We start from the raw sequence: 20,252 nt of genomic DNA, 5'->3' as shown, positions 1-20,252 counted from the left end.
ACATCTGCATTTCTGATAATTTTCACTTAAATCAGAGTAAATATCATATTCTGGGCAGTTTATTTTCAGATGCGGATTTGGTAATCTAGCTATCCAGAAGCAGGGTGTGTGATCAAATCACAGACTACCATATTTGTTAGAAAATGTCAGCCAATGTGGCTTTGTGGCACAAGGAACAAGATATTTCAGGCCTGAGTAATTCTTAAATCACCGTCCACTGCACAGGGCTAATCGAATCTGTATAAGCTGTTCTGAGTTTTTTGTTTTTTCTCTTTATAGAAATAAATGGGTATTATTTTCAAATAATATTCATCAAATTATCCAAGCAGCAAAGAACAACAGCACACAACACACAACAACAGATTTTATAAATACAGGAAAACTCTCCAGCAATCAAAATATTATTACAGAAGAATTCGAGAAGTTTATTCTATATTAATAGACCAAGCTTAACGATATCATATTTGGTCCAAGTAAAGTTATCAACAGTAAGTTATTAAATATAATCAGGCACGTCACAGACACCTAAACTTCTTCGCTCTACCGCCACACGGGTCCTTTAAGCTAACGCTAGTTAGCTACGTACGCAGTCGTTTGATGAAACGGAGATGATACCGGTGGTTTATTTTTGCTGAGAATGAGCTCAAAACATGTCAGGTTTGTTTCATAATAATTTATAGTTGGATTGTAATACAGGTGGCCACCTTTACAGATTCTGGTTTTTGTCGATAGCGGAAGCAAACGTTTGTTTTCCAAGCTAACTTAGCTGGTTAGCCTCAGGTGCATGCTGTTGTTAATGCAGTCCTCCGTTCATAGCTAGCACTACACGGGGGCCTGTCCCATTACTTACAGGGTGTCTACACCAAGACTCAAATATTGTCTTTTTTGGTACAAACAAATCGGACTTTTTCATTTTTAATGGTTGTTTAAAAAGCAGCTTTTAGCTAACGAACGTTACCGCCCACTGCAATGTGTTTTCGCGGAACAGGTTAGCCGGATAAATCCATTTAATTACACTCTAATAAAAACAACTCGCTGCACGTACAGTGTATCAAAAGCAAGAATATTTAGCCATGTTGTGGTCTACGCTTTTTCTCCCAGATTTGTCTGCCAACGTTAAATTGGTCCATTATTGTTTTTCAAATAGTCTGATTTGCCCTTTCCAGACTCTAGAGAAGTCTTACCCGGAGAGGATCACTGTATGAAAACTAAATTTCCTCTATTAACACGAAGGCTAACCAGGTAGCAAAGCGTAAGCGCTGCCCTTGAATTGAACTAATGTTAATCAAAGCAGCAGGCATTTAAGCAGAGGGTTAACAGCAGCGACATTCATAACGTCGTAGGTATATTTTAAAGTTAGGTGGTCATGTGGCAGTCAGAGAGCGAGCAGCTGTCCCTGACAGTCAGCTAGTGGCAGCTGGTTTAGATATTGAAAGAAAGCAGCCACTGTCGTGTTAAACCCAGCGCACGTTGATTCCCCCCCCGACTTTAAATAAGGCGAAGTAAGTTTTGTTAATGTGCTTGGAGGCCTAAAGATAACCACACAGGTAGTTAACATTAGCCGAACAGCTGATCTCGGTGTGTTAGGCCCTTTAAGGAAGTTGGCACACTAATAGCTGAGTAAATGTTTACTTTCGGGAGGCTTTAACAAGGACTGGGTCACTGATTAGGATTTTGAGTGAGGCAAGTCTCACTCCTCACATTAGTGCTACACTTGCCTGCCTGGTGTTTTGCACCCGAGTTTGCATGTTAGCTGTTTTGAATGTTATGTTTTTCTAATTTAACTTTAACTTGTGTCTTGGAGTGTTTGTGTACCCACGTTTAATATTTGCCAAACATGCAGGCATGTGAATATTACTAAAGAAGTGGTTCTAATAATATTACCATTCAAGAGTTGGCTTGAAGAGGAGGTGAGAAGGAAACTCAACTGTTGTCATGTTTTATGTAGGGAAAACACTTTATTTTTCTTCATGTCTCCTGAATTATTTATTGCCACAAAACAACAAATAGTTCCAAAACAGCATGTATAAAAAGTGTGAATTAAATAAAACTTTTTTCTTTTTACATTTATTTGAAAATGAAAACAAAAAAGGTCCATCACAGTTAGGGCTGCCACAAACCATTATTTTGATAGTCGACTAGTCACCGATTATTTTTGCGATTAGTCGACTAATCAGATCATGCATCCATTGGACGTACAACATACAGCTTATTGCGCCAGCATGCATCTGCTCTTATATAACTATCATTAGCTTACAGCTTTAAGTGTTTAAGGTATGTGCTAATTAAAAAATAAAGACAAGATGACAGTTTATTAAATTTTAATGAAGTTTGCAGATTGTTTCGGTGAAGTTTAATAAACTCCTTGCTATCTAAAATATAACGGGACACCGGAGTATATTCTCGAGCATCTCACACTTATGATAATCAGTTGTCTGCTTGAGGTTTATTCAGCTGTGTAAAAACTATAACTTTAATCTCAGCCAAACCGATTTACTCAGGAACAAATAAAACACTAAAAAAAAGCAAAACAATATCATTTTTAAGTTATCTAAGTGACTTATATATGTTTAACCTGAGTAGCGAAAGACGGCGGTGGGTGTGAAAACGATTTAAGGGGAGTCCGGTGTTCTCACGGGCTCTAGTCAGCCTTGCCCCCGGCTCGCTATCGAGCTAGTGGGTAACAGACGTCTCCGAAAACGTCGGAGCGCTTTTGAAAATATGTGGTGTCTTGATAAACTGAGCAGATATTTGAGGTTTCCACAGCTACATTCTCGCCTGAAAATATGTTAATCGTTTATTTTGTGACCCAGAAAGAATAATAAGAGTAATATTAAAACTAACTAGCTGCCGCCATTGTTGACAACTGAGCTGGGCCGCGCTATGAATTCTGGGACACAGCTTCTTCTTCTTCGGGGTTTAACGGCAGCTGGCATCCTTGTACATGCAGTGCTGCCATCTTCTGTTTCAGTCCGTTATTACACTCTTAAATCCTACTACTTATTCCTGCGTCTTTTGGGATCTTGCAAAGCTTCAAACGACGCGTCGACTATTAAATTAGTCGTCGACGATTTTAATAGTCGACGTAATTGTGACTAGTCGACTAATTGTGGCAGCCCTAATCACAGTTATGCTGACATGTAGAAAGATCAGTTTTTTTATGTGGGCTTTGACATACTGAAACCTAAAATATGTTTTTCTTTATCAAGAAGCTGAAAATAACAGGAAACGTAAGATAAACAGACTCTAGCTAGATTGTCTCGTCACTCTCCAAAAGCCCGTTTTAAAATAGAGGAAGCTCAGATAGATATGTTTGCCCAGATTATGAGTCTTCTAACTTTTCTTTTCACCGTCCTGTGCAGGGATGATCTGATGGTAACATCTGGCTGCTTTGACATCTTTCTGCATCATCCCAGCTCTGTTGGATAGAGGAACGCTCCCACATCTGCAAAGAGCTGTTGTCATCTCCACTCTGAACCTATCAGAGACCCTTCATTCATAGATCTGAAACAGAAAACATCTTCTGCCTCCTTCCAAAAAGAGACAATGTATTGCCTTCAATGGCTGCTCCCCGTGCTGCTCATCCCCAAGCCGTTGAACCCAGCTCTGTGGTTCAACCACTCCATGTTCATGGGGTTCTACCTGCTCAGCTTCCTGCTGGAGAGAAAGCCCTGCACCATCTGTGCCTTGGTCTTCCTGGCTGCCCTCTTCCTCATCTGCTACAGTTGCTGGGGCAACTGCTTCCTTTACCACTGCCAGGATGCTGCACTCCCAGATGCTGCCCATGACCCAGCCATTGTTGGGACCTAGGAGAGGAGGAGCACCAGCAGCAGCACCAGGAAGTGGAGGTGGAGGGAGCAGGAGTATAAGGCAATGCTGAGAAATTATTGTAGAAAGATACTGCCATGCTTAGAGTGGTGAAAATTACTGGAGGGGAATACCAAGAGTGTTCAGCCAAAGACAAACTAAAGAAGAAGAGCTGGTGTTGGAGGGTTATGAACGCTGTCTTTTCTTTTTTCTTTCTTAATGCTGTAAAGAAGAATTTGAGGAATGGGAAGGGTGCCAGAGGTCACATTATGTGTCCTATTATCTAACAGGCAGCAAAGGCGAGGGATCCAAACTTGAAATGAAAAGGGAAGGACATGCATGAACTTGACTTGATGCTGAGTGAAAAAGAATTTCACATTGACCAACTTTCATTCCAGCACATGAATGAAAAATAAAAAAAAGTATACAGTATAAACTACATGTGACATTAACTTAAAGTCACAGGGGTGGGTGCTTTGCATTATGCTAACTTGTCTGTTCCTTGTGTCTCAGCTACCTCTGACTGAGGTTTTTATAGTGGGATGGGAAATCCTCCATGATGGCAGAGGAGGAAAGGTTTCTGGGTGAAGGGAAGTGAGAGGATGGAAGGAAACGTAAACTAGCATAATGAAAATCCCTCTCCAGTTCAGTGTTCCGATTTAAGAGATTTCACTTTCTCCCCAAACCCGATCGCTCATCTTTTTAAACTGAAAATACTTTGCTCCTTAAAACTGCCAAAATCACTTAACCCCTCTGAAAACTGCTATGGCAGCCACGATCACTTGCTCAACAAACTTTATACGCCAGGTAGTGTTAAACTGTAGTCAAAAACAAGAGCGTCACACCTCTGACAGCCCTGGATGGCCAAACTCTGTCGCCACTTTGGCTCTGCACACGTAATGCTCCACAAGACGAGTACACAGACACTGGACAATCAGTAACTACGCTGTGAATATGTCCCCCCTTTGCCGCACTTCTACTCAAACACACCTCAAACAGGTGAACTAGAGCTGAGGACCTACGATGTTATTACCCGCTGTGCTCTACAGCTGCTCCTCATTGTCCTGCCTCAGTGTGACCTTCCCTACTGCCATCTGATCTTTTTTGTTTCTGTTCTTTTTCTTTTGCAGTTTGCATGAGTTTTTTTTGTTTTTTTTCCCCAAGCGTCAAGGTGACACCCAAATTTTTAATAAGTTAAAAATGCTGAAAGTTTCCAAAGGGTAGAAAAATCTGGATGTGTAGTTGAATGAAAGTTTTCTGTAATGTGCTATGGGTGTGCATTCTTTGTGGTCATGACATGCTGATCAGTGTAAAAATGTGGCAATACACAAGGAGACACAACGGCTATGGTCAGCATTTCCAGCAACAATGAGCAATACAGAGTGCAGGCTGAAGAACTGGTTTAAAAATTTCACAGGGGATTGGAGTTTCCACAGGTGTCACTGCTGTAAGTGTTAAGTTTAGCTGTCAGACACAGGCTAAGGTGTTTATACTCTGTACCTGTTGGAATGTGTGTGTGCGTGTGTGCGTGGCCTCCTGTGGCAGTGCTCATTGCGTTCACTGCAACATATTTGCTTTGGTTTTAATTTAAATAAAGTTTTCCCTCTTATGTGTTAAACTGTGAGGTTCTGTGTCAAACAAAAAAACGTATTTTGATTAAAAAATAAATGCAAGTAAGAGTTGTGCTTTGCATTTTGCTGTTTTTGTTTTGTTTGTTTGTTTCTGTAGGAAAATTGTGTTGCAAATTGTTTTTGCATATTTGTCATATCATTAAATGTAAGTATTAGACAAAGATGACACATTAAATATAAAGTGCAGTTTTAAAATGATTCCATGTGTCAAGAGAAAAAAAGTGATCCAGACTTATCTGTAGTTGTAATGCCAAAACTGGGCTCCAGCAGATTCCAGGGACAAATCAGATATCTCTGTCCAGGAGAGTGCAGTCTTAGGACAGCTAAAATGCTGCGCAGGGTCCTCAGACTCCCGAGCTTGAGGAACACACATGCTCCAACTCACACCGACTGAGCAGGCTACCTGTTCAGTTGCTCAGTGCAATTATTGAATCAACCAATCACACGGCAGCAAGTCAGTCAGGCATGCAGACATGCTGAAGATGAACTCCTAAGAAACTCAGCACCAGAATGGTGAAGTAATTCAGAGTTGGTGACAGGATGAGCTACATGTTGGTGATATACTGGTGTTTCCCCACTCAACCATCTTTACGGTTTTCAGAGAATGGTGCAAAGAGGCAACAATATTTAGTCCAATCCACATCATTGATGTTGGAGAATGACCAGACCGCTTTGAGCTGAAAGAGAGGCAACAGTAACTCATGTAACCACTCTTTACAATCAAGGTATGCAGAAGAGCATCTCTACAGCAGCAGAAGACCACACCAGGTGTTAGCTATTAACAGGACCCTGAAATTACAGGGATTCATCAGAAATGGACTGGAAAAATGTTGCCTGTTGCAACAGGCTGCTACATTTGGATAGTAGGATCAGAATTAATAACACAGGTGTGGATCCATCCTACCTTGTATCAGTAGCTCAGATTGGTAGAAGCGGAGTGATGGAATCAGGTATAATTAGTACAATTTGGCCTCTTAGTATCAACTGATCATTGATTAAACATCACAGCTTACCTGGGCGTTGTTGCTCACCATCTTCTCATGGTTGCTTCCTGCAGCAAGACTGTATTATGCTAATTGATTTTGGTCGTGGTGCACCCTGCAAATAGCCTGTTTACTAAAAACACGTGTGACCAGTGGAAGCATGGTTTCATGTTATATGGAGCACTGTTGTACACGGTTCAAACAAGTTGACTAATGATGGGAAACTAGAACTGGAAGTGGTTTTCATATGATGATAATGATGCAACTGAACTGCAAGAAAAGCAAAGGATGTGCTCCTATTCCCCAAAACAATTAGCATCAGCTTTCACCTCCTTTTCTGTTTTCTTGCTCCTGAAAGAGCTCAGAAAGTATCGCCTGTTTACAAATCAAACACTGATGCACAATGAATTCATAATTCTTCAAAGAAACTGGAGCTCCTGTATTTTTTTCAACATTTGTGATTTAAAAATGTGAATGTTTCTCCATTGTATGCCACAAACTGGGTTTCTTTAAAAACACAATTGATTCTTGAAGATGAAAAGACATCTTCAAAGAAATCTTTTTTTTTTATTACATAAAAAAATATTGTTTGTCATGTTTCCCAGGCCAGACTGCAGCCTTTAATTTACAACAGCAGAGCAAGTCCAAGTTAAAGTCAGACAACGTAAGTATCTTTCACAATCAGACCTACAGACCTCTGTGTTCATAAATCAGACTAAATACATGACCTACTCTCCATGATTGTACACATCAAAACTAACCAACCATTCCTTATTTGTTTTTAAATCATTTGTGGAGATGATGTAATTATTACTACTGCAGTTTTATTTTATTTGAACATATCTGCCATGCTGTATTTCTTCTAATTCTAGAAATGAACTTAAATTGTCACTTTTTAACTTTTTTATTGTAGAGGTTAATTTATATTATTTATATTTAATTTTTCATTTAGTGTTTGAAAAAGAGGGCAGGCCATTTTTTTTTTTAATATTTCATATATTTCTCAGCACAGGAGGATGCTCATCCTTTGTTTCCACTTGTGTAAATATGGTATGCACCAGAAAGTCTTAAATACATCTCAGTAACCCTTTATACACAGATGCAGTACTGCTCTTCTTTTATGCTTGCTCCTGTTTCCTGTTTGTTCTTGCCTGTCTCTGTCTTTTTCTTCCTCTCTGTGGGTACAGTCCACCAGATTAATCAACCTGCACACCTGAGCCTTATCCTTCCCAGCTCCTCCACTGGCTGTGATATAGTTTAGTCACTCATGTCGTGACGATGCTTCGACCACCTTTCAGTCTTGTGGTTTTCCTGTGCTTTGAGTTTGAGGTAACTCGTCTCTCCCTGTGCTTCAGGTTTTCCTGCTTAGCTGTGGTTAAATATTGATCTCAGATGCCCACACCAAGTTTTTGAACTGAATCTGTTTTTCCTGCTCCGCTGCCATCTCCAGATCAGCAAGTCTCCTCAGTTCATTCTTTAAGTGCAATAAATCTGACTCAAAATAAACTGAAATTCAGTTTCCATGTCCTGCTGTTAGCTCTGGGTACACAGTTCAAAAAAATTACCAAAGTCTGACACACAGATGGAAGAAATGAGATGAGTTTCACGGCTGGAATCACCAATTTTAGGAACAAATAATTGCAAGTCTTAATTTTTATGCCGAGCAGAAAGTTTTCACTGTGTCTTGTGTGACATTTTGACCAGCACTATGTCTGCTCTTTCACTTTTGTGTTTATTCAACTTACTAAAAATATATATATTTTTTACAAATCTGCCATTCAAGGGATTGTTTGATATGACCATGGCTAAATTAACCTTTTCAGGCATCTGGGGGAAAAATTATGGTTGCTAACAGATAAACTGAGATGATTTTAGCACATGTCATAAATGTCAGCATGTTGCCTTGTTTGTTCACCTAGTGTGAGCACATTTATTCCTTCTGACCTTACTTCCTTTGCCCTCCTGCTTGTTTCCAAAGCTTTCTCAGCACATTGATTTTTCTCATTCTCAACCTTTTAAAAAGCAGCTTTGAAAACATTTTGATTTCAAAGATTCAGCACCTGGAAAACTACCAAAGACCAGCAAATAACTGGTGTTCAGTCAGACTGTGAGAGTTTTGCAAAAGAGGGGGTGAGGGTATGTTATCTGTGTACAAAGATGACTTTGAAATCTTTTCCCTCTTGATTGTGTAAACTCTCCTGAAGTGCAAATCATGCACCATCTGGTTGTGTGGGAGGGGGCTAAAACAAAACACACAGAATTCAAACATGGTTAAAGCGCAGCTCTGCTTCTTACTGAAAACAGTTTTTAAGATTTTGTAGGATTTTTCTTTGTTTTAGGAAGCTAAACGATTCTGCATCCTATTATCAACAAAACAACAGAAACAAACACTGTGTTCAATCCATGAAGCAGATTCTTCAAACATGATTCCTTAAAGTTGATGCAGAGTTCTCATGGACACAATAAGGCTGAAGAAAAATGTCATTTTATGCCACAACTTAAACTGCTTTGCTGTCGGCAGCATCTTTCTTCCCACGGCCTCGCAAACAGTCTGGTCAGTGAGGTCCTAGGTCACTCTAACCACAGCCAAATCTATTCTGTGGCAGGCAAACGTCTCCTCGGGTCCCTCTCCAGCTCAGTATATGTGAACAGCCAGCAGAGGTCAGCAGCGGTCTCCGTTTCTGTGATGGCACAAAGGCAGCAGGCCAAATATTTTCCTTCACCAACGTGAACAATTTTGTCTAAACATCCATTTTGTCAAAGAAGAATTGGATAAAAGAGAATTTGGTATCATTTAAAACATTTGTATTTGTAGTATGAAAAAAACCCAAAAACCCCCAAACATCCGTCCTTGTTGGGATTTTGATAGAAAAGTCATGCTTCTCCTGTGAAAATAAAAAGGTCCACAGTCTATCCTGTAGACCTTTGCATGTGAAAATATATAAAAAAGGAATTATTCTGAATATAAAACCTGGAAGATTGCATTTGTTTTCAGATATATTTGATTTTGTTTTCTCAATTAAGCCTTAAAAATGATTAGAAAAATGAGTAGTGTGACATAACTTGATTTGTAGACTCCTCTTGTTTAAAATTAATTCAAGACTCAGCTCTCACAGGCAGGAGAGGCTGTTAATGTGGATTTCATTAATCTGCCAGGGTTTAATATTCATGTGATTTTTTTTTTTTGTTTTATTGTAGCTGATTAGTGCTCCACACACACACACACACACACACACACACACACACACACACACACACACACACACACACACACACACACACACACGCCTGCAAGATTATGTAAAATAATATTATATTTATCCTTCATGTCCCAATAAGACAGTCATATCGACTGGTTGGTGAAATAACTCCCAGCACTAGAAAAAAGTGAGACTACAGCTGACGTCTTCTTTAAGAAAAACTCTACATATCTAACAAAAATAAATTCAAATTCTGAGTAAAACAATACAGGAGAAATAAGAAGTCATTAATCAACATCAGTGAGTGAATGATCCATCCAGGGAAAGCTGAAGTCTCCATCATGAGATCTTCCTCTGCAGTTGTTGAGGAAGATCTCGTAGCACACGCACCACAAATTCTTAAAAGAAAATTAAGTTTTCCCAGAAGGTGCGACGTCCTGACAGGTTTGTAAACTTTCTACATTTTGACATAGGCTTGGTTTTAGTCTCTTGGCCAGCATCATTACAACATTTGTGCCTATTCTTTGATCCAGATCTGTTTCCTATAAAATCGTAATCTCAGTCTCTTGGTTCTGGTAAGCCTCATCTTGCATCTCAGTGTCTAGCTGGTCCATCCTCTGGTAGGCCTGGTATCCCTTTTTACCTGCAGACAGATTGAAAGAAAAAGTAATAAAATAAATAAAAATACAATATAGGTATATAAAAAAAAATAACCCTGTGATGAAAAGGGATAACGCTTGTACCAAAGGAGAGGACAGTTTCTCTGGCAGCACTACGCAGATCTTCATCTGTTGATCTCCATAAATCTGCTATGTGGTCCACACTCTCTGTCGCCTGACAGAAGAACACAAAACAAAAACAAACAAACAAACAAAAAAACACTTATGCTAGCTGATAAAAACCAGAGAGTTCTGAAAACAGGACTTCCGAGTGTTGCTGTGACTGTGTAGAGTTGTGTTCTGCTTACCCGGAGGCATTTGAGAGCCAAACAGGAGCTCTGCTGGATTTTAATATCAATACTTTTCAGGCTTTCTGTGTAGTAAAGCACCGCCTGAAGAAGAAAGTACACACACACACACACACACACACACACACACACACACACACACACACACACGGTGTTACTTATGCTGCTGGATTGGCCTCATACACTGTATATAAAAGATGGCTGTGGCCACTGTAACATAACCCACTGGTTTTGGATTAGTGATGTTGCTGCCACCATGTTTTTGTTGTTGTTTTTGTTGTTGTTGTTGGGTTTTTTGGAGCCAGAAGTTACCACATCTGGACAGGAGGGTGGAATGCTAACTTATCAGTTAATGCCAGCAAACCTATCAAGCTGCATTAATAAACTGAATGGTTGCAATACACGTAACTGTTAATTCTAACAGACTAAAAGCACTAACGATAACAGAAGCACATCTGTCTTTGTCGTACATCAAAGCAGACCATATTATATGTCAGATTACTCAATTAAAGTAATTCAAAAGGCTCCAAACAGCACGTTAGATCTTCGGGAATCCAGTTCAGTGACTGGAATTAAAGGTGGCGATGGCTACAGCTCCCACTGCCAGTACAAATATGAGTACAAGCAACAATACCCTAACTTTAAGCCTTACCAGTATGCAAATTAGACATTTTATTAAAAAAACAAAACTTTTATATGTTGCTATAAAAGGAAGAATCACTGACAAAGGCTAAAATATTCTTCTATACCAGGCTGTAAGCATGCTTTTTTAATGCTGTAAAGTTAGACATTTTGACATGGAAGTCAATGGGGATTGACTCATTTTTGGAACAAGCCTCAAGTGGTCATAAGAGTAACTGCAGTATAGCTTAATTTTTCAGCTCCAAGCACCACAAACTGTCGATATAACAATATTAACTACAGCAAATTAAGGTTCATGCAATGCTAGTAAAAGGGACAGTTAGGCCTGTGATAAACTAAAGCACCTTACAAGCTGTCGAGTCCAAGTCTACCCCACCTCTCAGTCTCACACCTGGGATAAAGGCGCTGGTCATTTGTTTTATTGATTTCACACTGGTAGCCATAAACCAATGTTTTGGACCCCAAATCCTTCCCTAATATTAAGATGTGGATTTACATTGTAACTGTCATATCAAAATCCAATCAATAAAGTTCAAATCCTTCAGAAAGAATTATCCACTAAGTGGGCTACAAAACAATTTCCTTAGAACTTATTGACCCGAGTTCCTCCAGTGGAAATGCACAGAGAGCTCCTTCACTGGCTTGCTGTAAAATACCTCATTAGTTTTAAAATTCTGCTTCTTACTTTCAAGTCTCTCCATAACCTCGCACCTCTACATCTCTCTGATTTTCTGCATGTTGCCCTTCCTTCCTGTATTGAGTTTTTATATTGTTATTTTATCCATACTGTGATTTTAATATTTCATTGCTTGTAAGGTGCCTTTGAGTGTCTTGAAAGGCGCCTATAAATAAAATTTAGTATTATTATTAATCTCTGCAAAAGATGACTTGTTTTCATGTACCTTGTTCCTGAAGGCCTTGCATCCAGCAGCTCTGGTGATGCAGTTGGTGGCAGCTTTGCAGACTTTGTGGTTGGAGTCGATCTGCAGGGAGGCGAGAGTCTGCAGGGTGCATCCCAGTGGAAGTAGCTCTGTGATCTTCCGGCCCCTCAGCTTATTTAAAGCCTGCCGCCGTTTGGGGCTACTCAGGGCTGAGAGGATGTACTCTGAAATGCACCAATGAATAATAATGAACAACAAAATAATAAACAACATACCACTGAGTGAGCTGAGTGAGGGGGCTCACATCCATTTAGCAGCTTTCATTCAAATCTCATGATCTTTATGAAACGTACTTATTACTGTTGGCTGAAAAGTTTTAAAGTTCACCCTTTATGGAAACTGGTCAGGAAAAGGAGAGGAAAACGAGGACTGTTCATTTAATAATTATAATAATAATATTTTTGGTTTAACTGTTTCCTATTGACCAAGTTAGTTTCCTTTTGTGCCCAGTCTGTCTCAGCCTCATCTCTGCATTTTGTCACCCTTTTTGTCTCCTCAGTCATGTCCTCGTCTTTGTCTGGTCTCCCTGCGTCCCGTCTCCGCAGATGTCTAGTAAACATGTCTTCAGTCCCGGTCCCTGTGTTTATCCCTTCCTGTTCCCATTATGATCTCTCTGTGTTTCATCCTTTTGTCTCCCCACTCAGTCATGTCTCTGGTCCCTGTGTCAAGTTTGCATTTCTTAGGCTGGGTCTCTGTGTGCATTACTTCCCATTTTATTTTGATAGTCCCCCATCTCGGGTGTGTGATGTTCAATTTTGGCTCCCCTGTCTCGTCAGATTCTGTTAAGCCATGCTCTCACTCTGCCCTCCCACTCTCTCCTCCTGGGGACATATCATCTGCCTCTCCCTTGTAGTGTGTGTAGCTTCCATCGGTCCATTTTGGCTCCCTATTCCTACCCAGCTCAGTTATTGTTTTTGTTTTTTGTTTTCTTCACCCTTTACCAGCGTTAATAAAGCCGTGATTTTGAGTCATGCATCCTGGGTCCACTCTCTGCTGGCCACATGCCCCGGTTCACAACATGCATAATATTATCATGAAACAGAATATGCTTGTATTTTATTTTTATTTATTTATTTATTTTTATTACATACTAGAACATTGTGTAATGTTTTTGCAGCATAAAAAGTAAATGATGTTTTATCTAATCTCTCTGGCACTCTTTGTCTTTCTTTGTCTTGTAAACTCCACCCACTGAGATTCATTTCAGGAGTTATTTGTCCCCAAATGAACCAAGCATACAAATGCTGTTGTTGTTTTAGCAGTTTTTTCTCTTCAGTGCAGTGGTATGCAAACCAAATGCAGTTTAGCACTTCAATAAACAGAAGACATCTGTATACTGTAGCGAAATCTAGCAGATTGAACAAGAGGAGGTGGAGGAATGGAAAGAGCAAAGGGGAGGTGGAAAAGTTGTTGTGTGCTCATGTTTATAGTTTGACACCAGGAACTGTGTGTTTGTTCTTGAAATTTATTGAGCCTCTACAGAGGCTTGTGTCCCCCTGAACTAAACACAAGTACTACTTCAAACTATTGACATCCTGCATTTCCAGGCTCCTTACCCCATCTGTGCCAAGTGCACGCCTAACGCAGACTCAATATTTCCTCATATTTTCCTCAAACAGTCCTTTGAAGGTCTGCTTACTATTCTTCACTACTGAAGAAATATTCTCACAAGATGTAAACCTCAAAATATTTCTCATAAACAGGCATGCAAGAGAACACACCCTGTTTGTTTGGGGTGACCATTTGGCTGTAGAGTTAACAGATGGTCCAGATGCCTTTAGTGAGCTGGAATCTCTGGAAGCTTAGAAGTATAACACCATCCCATTCCTGATACCTCCAAACACAGTCTTTGGAAATGCCTCCCATGTATAACTTCTGTATAAATACTGTAAAGTTTCAAATATAAAACTATTAAAATGGGTTCATATGGAAATGACCTACGGTGCTTTGTTATAAATTATAGTTATAAATACAATGTGGCTACTACTACTATTACTTACTGTGATATATGTTTATTTCACGAAAGGTTTTTAAACGAATAATAAGTTAAGGTAGATAATAGTGATATATTTATCTGTTGACAGCTTTGTAAATTGAAGCTTTACCTTCTTTTGAGAGGCGGGAGATGTGCTCTCCAAGCTCCTGGAAATTCCAGCGCTTCAGGTAGACTGACAGCTGGAAGAGGGTGACTCTCTCCGGGCTGCAGACTGACCGAGAGCTGGGCACCACCCGGCAGGCCGCCTGAACCTGCTGCAGGAGCTGAGAAAACACTGCAGAGGAGGTAAAACACAAAAAATTAATACATCAAGGTGGTTTTGAGTCAACATTACATTAGAGTAAATTGTTCTTTAGAATCCTGCTTTAAGTTGGCTTTATAGTTTTGGATATTATTGGATAAAAACGCTGAAGATTGTCTGAGCTACAGTGAGACTTCATGATATAAGCTGAGAAATATGATTTTAAGTATAAGCAGGCGTCTATACTGCAGAAACGTACACAAAGTACATGAGCAGCGCAATTTCAAATTGAACAAATGTATCCAAATTGTGCTTTTCTCAAGTTGTTATTTTCCTGAACATTTTTCTCACTTTCTCAAAGAGTTATGAAGTTTACTGAGATATTTCCACATGGCTTACATTTCCATTTTTTACTTTTCTGCTGTTTCACACTTTTTTTATGATCTCATGCCAAAATTATTTTCCATTTTCTCTCACAGTAACTGTTACAGTAGTTTTGTTTAGCTTTTTGAACTTTCTGGATCAGCTGCTGATCGGTTTCAGTAGATATCCACCCATCTTTTTTTTGACAAACTTTTCTTTTATTTGTGGCAATTTCCTTCATATTTTCTCAGGTCTGCAAACCTTGCCACTTTCTAGTGATTCATAATATGCAGCAGTAAAACATTAGCTGCACTTAATCTATGATGACAGCATTCCTTGCTTTTTTATAGCCACTGGATAAAAGCCTGACTTTTATTACAGTGTGGGGCACTGTGAGATAAAAATGCCATGCATTCTTTCATAAAGCGGGACACCTGATCACCCCACTCAGGAGAGTCTGTAAATACAGTCCCGATTGAAAATTTAAGACTACTTTAAAAATTGCAAAATAAAATAAAAATAAATAAATAATATTAATCATATTTTGTATGGTTGGATCTTAACAAGGTTATAAGTAGAGCTTCAAAATGCAACAAGAAGAATGGGAGTGAGAAAAAACATATTTTTGAGCATACAATTTATCAAAAACAAAGCTTAAACTGAAACAGGCTGTTTTACAGCTGATCCAAAGTTTAGGACCACACCTCCAAAAACCCCCGTAAACCCAGTAATGAACTCAGTAATGAGTAGCTCCACCTCTTTTGTTGATAACTTCAAAAATTCATTGCAGCGTGCTTGATGCAAGTGTTTCCATGAGGTGAGTGGGAAGACAGCCGAAAAAAGGGCATCTACTGTCTGGAACTGTTGTCCATTTTTGTAAACTACCCATCCCCAAAGCTTCTCAATTGGATTTAGATCGGGGAACGCATTGAATGGTCCAAAAGAGTGATGTTATTCTGCTTTAACAAGTCCCTTGTCCTGCAGGCATTGTGTACTCTAGCATTGTCGTGTTGGAAAACCCAGTCGTTACCACACAGGCTCTCCGCAACATCCGGACATAGCTCCGTTGTTCCACTGAAGGAAAAAGCACCGAGACCATTATGGCCCCCCCTCCACTGTGGCGTGTAGAAAACATCTCAGGTGGGATCTGCTTGTCATGCCAGTATCGTTGGAAACTATCAGGATGACCAAAGTTGAATTTTTTTCTCATCACAGAATAAAACTTTCTTCCACCTTTTAATGTCCCGTGTTTGGTGCTCTCTTGCAAAGTCCAAACGGTCAGTTCTGTGGCGTTCAAGGAGACGAGGCCTTTGAAGATGTTTTTTGTTTTTAAAGCCCTTCAATCTCAGATGCCGTCTGATGGTTATGGGGTTGCAGTCGGCACCAGTAATGGCCTTAATTTGGGTCAAGGATCGTCCAGTGTCTTGACAGACAGCCAACTGGCTCCTTCGGCTCAGTGTTGGTGAAATTTTTCTTGGGTCATCCAATTGACTTTTTTGTTGCATAACCCTCATCTTACTGTGTCCCACCTCAGCAGTGATAGAGTGCTGTGAGAGTCTCTGCTTATTCAGTTCAACAATCTGACCACGTTCAAAAAGGGAACGTTTTTTGCCTTTGCTATCAGAATGTCATGACAGTGTGACTACCTGACAGAAAATGACAATGAAGCCATGGTTTGTTTTTGTTTTTTTACAGATTTGGCCCTTTAAAGGCATGTGGTCCTAAACTTTTGATCAGCTGTAAAACAGCCTGTTTCAGTTTTGGCGTTGTTTCCAATAAATTGCATGCTCAAAAAAAATGTTTTGTCTCACTTGTTGCATGTTGAAGCTCTACTTGAACCTTGTTAAGATCCAACTGTGCAAAATATGATTTTTTGCCATTTTTCAAGAGGTCTTAAACTTTTGATCGGGACTGGATGTCCCGTTGTCTTTTAATTAACACTCATGGTCACAGGGGCCACTGTGGAGCAAAAAAGGGGGTGAGACTTGTTCAAGCATTTGTAGTTAAGGCGATGAGGTGCTTTTGTACCTTTCTCTGATTGGCCGGGCTGCTTGGCCTTCACCTTGTGTGTGTAATGCTTCTTCAGGGTCTTTGTGAAGCTGTCGATGTGGCAACAGAAAGGAGAGCTGTTGTCGTGCACGCACTCCTCCCAGAACAACAGCACACCCCTCGTTCTCTGGGCCTTAGGAAGGACTGAGGATAAACAAAAGGAGAATCACTGTAAGAACCTGGATAAGGTTTTTATTGAAAATGTGAAATTGATAATTATAATAAAAAAAAAACCCCTCAATTTATTACTCATTTGCTTTAAAAATAATTTGAATAAAATAATGTGCCTTGTTTCATGCATTAACTGCAGATGTGGTTCTTAGATTACAGATTTTCCACTAACTGTCTCGTGTAGAGATGTTGTCATTCTTCTCCAGCAGCAGACAGCTGATTCTGTCCAGGACCTCAGCCTGGAGAGACATTTCCTCCAGCAGCTCCCTTCTAGACGGGGTGAAGTCGGTCGTTCTTATCATCTGAGGAAGCAGAGTTCACATTTGTTTGATTTAGAAAAGTAAGTTGGAGGTTTGACATAAATGAGAGTCAGGGATTTTGTAATCCAGTACACTGGAAGAAACAGATTACGGTGTAAGTGGTTGCCATCAGACTAAACAAGCAAATGCTGTCATGGTCACGAGGATTCAGTATTTGTTTTAGTTATTATAGACGTTTTGATTTAGTTTGCTCCCTTTTTGTGTTCTGTTCTGTGCCAGTCTTGTATCAGTGTTTGAGTCTGTGTTTGTCTTTCTATGTTCGCCTGTCTTGTTCAGCCCCCCCCCCGTGTTAACCCTACTCCTCTGCGCCGATGTTTTCTTGTATCAAGTGTTACTTTCCCAGTTTTATTTTGCTACTGTCCTCAGCTGTGTTTAAGTCCCACACGTCTTTCCTCTTCTCTCATCACCTCTTGCAAATATATCGCCTCAATCTTCCTTTGTTTTTTGTTGCGTCATAGCTGTGTCCTCTAGCTCTGTTTAGCCTGTGCTTGTTTACATAAGGATTGTGGACCTTGAACTGTCTTTGGATTATTGGTTTTGACTTTTATTAATCTCTGAACTTCAACATTAAATAATCGCTTTGAATTCAACTTCAGCCTTCACATGTCTGCATTTGGGTCTGCTAAATTATCCACTATCCACACGGCACCACATGACAAATAGTCGCTTATGAGTACTAATAAACTATGAGTATGAGACATGGTTTACTGTAACAATGTTACTGTTGATTTATGTATTTACCTAAAAACTTACTACAAAAACATGAACAGCATTGTTCGGAAGAACTTGTTAAAGAGAGAGAGAAATGCTTAGGGGAAGACGTTGGACCCGTTGTGTGCATCTCAGTATGAAATTTCAAGTAAAGTGAGCATGTATCTGAAAATAAAAGAGAATGAACATTCTGTACCTGCAGCAGGATGCAACAGATATCCAGGTGAGTCTCCAGAGCTTGATCAAGACCCCAGTTTCCAGAGGTCAGAGGAGTGATGACTAGCTCTTCCTCAGAAGCCGACTGGCTGCCTTGAGAGAGAATGCCATGACTCCTCAGCGTGCTCTGCTGGAAAGAACTGATGCTAATGGGAAAAGAAAGTATGTATAGATCAGGCTTTTTGCAGGTCGCTGCGGACTAAAGTTTCTGTCTCTGAACTTACCCACTGTCCTTCAGTCTCAGGCTTCCCAAACAGGAGGCGTCATCATCTCCGTTCAGGTCGTTTGACAGAAAGTCAAAGCTACCCAGCACCTCCTCAACAGCCAGAGTCTCCTCTGATGATGAGCTTCTCAGCAGTGATAGGTCGTTCTGGTAAGACATGAGGAAAGAGAAGGTTCACTCACAGCATGTGTGTTTACAGGCGTTTCTACAGTTTTTGTATAAATACACACAGCTACCTTCAGTATGGTGGCTAGATGCAGTATCGGGTGCTCCAGGGCTCTCAGCTCCTTGTCAGCACAGCTCTGATCCTGTAATATTTTCTCCAGCTCTGCAATAATGGCTCCCAGTCTGAGCGCCTGGGCATGACGTTGGACCCCGCTCACAGCCAGCCTCGGAGCAGCTGCTGCGGGGGAGGTTTGCGGTGCAGCTGGGGTTTGAGAAGGTGGTTTTGGCAAGGCTGTGACAGAGTATTCCTCACAATCTGTGGAGTCCTGGGACAAAGTAGGAAAAACTGAGTTTAAAAATGAGAAGACCAGACGAAAGAGACAGGAGGTGACAAAACCGAGAAGGACACGTTTTTAACAAGCTGTGACAGCGAGAGAAGAAAAGAAGAAGAAAAGAGAGAAGCTGGAAAATAGCAGAAAGGAGATGACAAAAGCTGAAAAATGAAAAGGCCACATGAAATGAGATAAAACTGCAAAAAGCGACTACAAAAATGCTTCATAATGTCTTATTGAAGGTTGAATAAATACATTTTTTTCACCTCAATGAAAAACATGCAGTCAAGCATTTAGATGCACTCAGTTCTTTGTCTTCTTTTAAGAAAACTGGTCGAAATTTGTCTGACTCTGAAATATCTTTAACTCTAATTTGTTATAATTAGTTGCTAAAGCGAAACAGCAGTAAATCAGTTGTCTTGTCTTTGCATTTAATGTTTTGTGCCGTTTCTCAGGGGTTCCCACAGTGTTCACGTCACCACTCGTGTATCATTCTTATATACAATTACAAAACACAGCAGCAGATCCAATTGTGACAAATCATCACTGAAACTGACACTGAAGGTACAGTCACTGTTAGATAGGATATATTAATAGGTTATTTTTAAAAGTGAAAACAAGCCCACATTTAAATAGAACTCTGGAACAAGTAGAAAGCTAGGTCAAGGACATCAAAACAACAGGTAGAGCTGCTTTTTTGACTTTTAATTATCGTTTACCATTGCAGTGTGAAAGGGACTTTCAGCAAAGTGTTTCTATGACCCGAGTGTGGGCTCTTTACCTGCCCAGTGACTGTGTCCTGACTTGGGGCTACGCTGTGGGTCTCAGGCTCTGCTTCTCCACATGTGTTCTTTCTCAGGATGTCTGGAGTGCTCGACCTGCATTAAAGGTAAAAACATTATTATTACTGTCCAGAAGTACTGTGCTAGTCTGTTTGTTCCTCTTCCACTGGCCAATTTTAAGGCGTCTTTGCATAAAGCAACCGGGATGGTACGGTCATAGTTCGTCCTCTGTTCTGACTTTCACCTGTGATTGTTAAAATGAATTTTTGCCATTCTTATTACACCAGAATAGATAACGAACAGATAAACAACAGGAAGGTTCCTGTTTTAGGCTCTTTTAGGAGCACCGCTTGTCATTGTTAATCATTGTCATTGTTAACTTTACATTTGAAGCTTTAACAAGTATTATCAATAAAGAAAGTATTGACTCAAAAAAGAGATTCATCTCAAATTGTGGGGTTTTGCGTCTTTAAAAAAAGCTGTTTTTCCCCCTTGTAAGTTAAATATTGTAT

The 20,252-nt window shown here is 40.0% G+C and overlaps 2 protein-coding genes across 4 annotated transcripts in view; one reads left to right on the top strand and one right to left on the bottom strand.

The window, feature by feature from the left end:
* Window positions 1-530: 530 nt before the first annotated feature.
* Window positions 531-5,489, top strand: blcap (bladder cancer associated protein). The gene is made up of 2 exons (XM_084929080.1): window positions 531-657; window positions 3,363-5,489. Exon 2 carries the CDS (start codon window positions 3,547-3,549, stop codon window positions 3,808-3,810), a length of 264 nt encoding a protein of 87 aa, XP_084785206.1. The 5' UTR covers window positions 531-657; window positions 3,363-3,546; the 3' UTR covers window positions 3,811-5,489.
* A 1,436-nt stretch (window positions 5,490-6,925) lies between these two features.
* ripor3 (RIPOR family member 3) overlaps window positions 6,926-20,252 on the bottom strand; it is a 57,761-nt gene continuing 44,434 nt past the window's right edge. For all 3 annotated transcript variants that reach the window (XM_084929077.1, XM_084929076.1, XM_084929078.1), the window contains 11 exons: window positions 19,740-19,836; window positions 18,698-18,952; window positions 18,463-18,608; window positions 18,219-18,384; window positions 17,164-17,293; window positions 16,800-16,964; window positions 14,277-14,441; window positions 12,133-12,335; window positions 10,589-10,672; window positions 10,365-10,455; window positions 6,926-10,264 (listed from right to left, as the gene is read on the bottom strand). In XM_084929077.1, the coding sequence (XP_084785203.1) occupies window positions 10,164-10,264; window positions 10,365-10,455; window positions 10,589-10,672; window positions 12,133-12,335; window positions 14,277-14,441; window positions 16,800-16,964; window positions 17,164-17,293; window positions 18,219-18,384; window positions 18,463-18,608; window positions 18,698-18,952; window positions 19,740-19,836 (1,603 nt within the window). In that variant the 3' untranslated portion in view covers window positions 6,926-10,163. The remainder of the gene's footprint in view (window positions 10,265-10,364; window positions 10,456-10,588; window positions 10,673-12,132; window positions 12,336-14,276; window positions 14,442-16,799; window positions 16,965-17,163; window positions 17,294-18,218; window positions 18,385-18,462; window positions 18,609-18,697; window positions 18,953-19,739; window positions 19,837-20,252) is intronic.

The sequence above is a fragment of the Perissodus microlepis genome, chromosome 5 (assembly GCF_051167445.1).
Source record: "Perissodus microlepis isolate ML-2025 ecotype Zambia chromosome 5, ASM5116744v1, whole genome shotgun sequence".
NCBI lineage: Eukaryota > Metazoa > Chordata > Actinopteri > Cichliformes > Cichlidae > Perissodus > Perissodus microlepis.
This window is presented reverse-complemented; position numbering and strand designations above follow the sequence as displayed.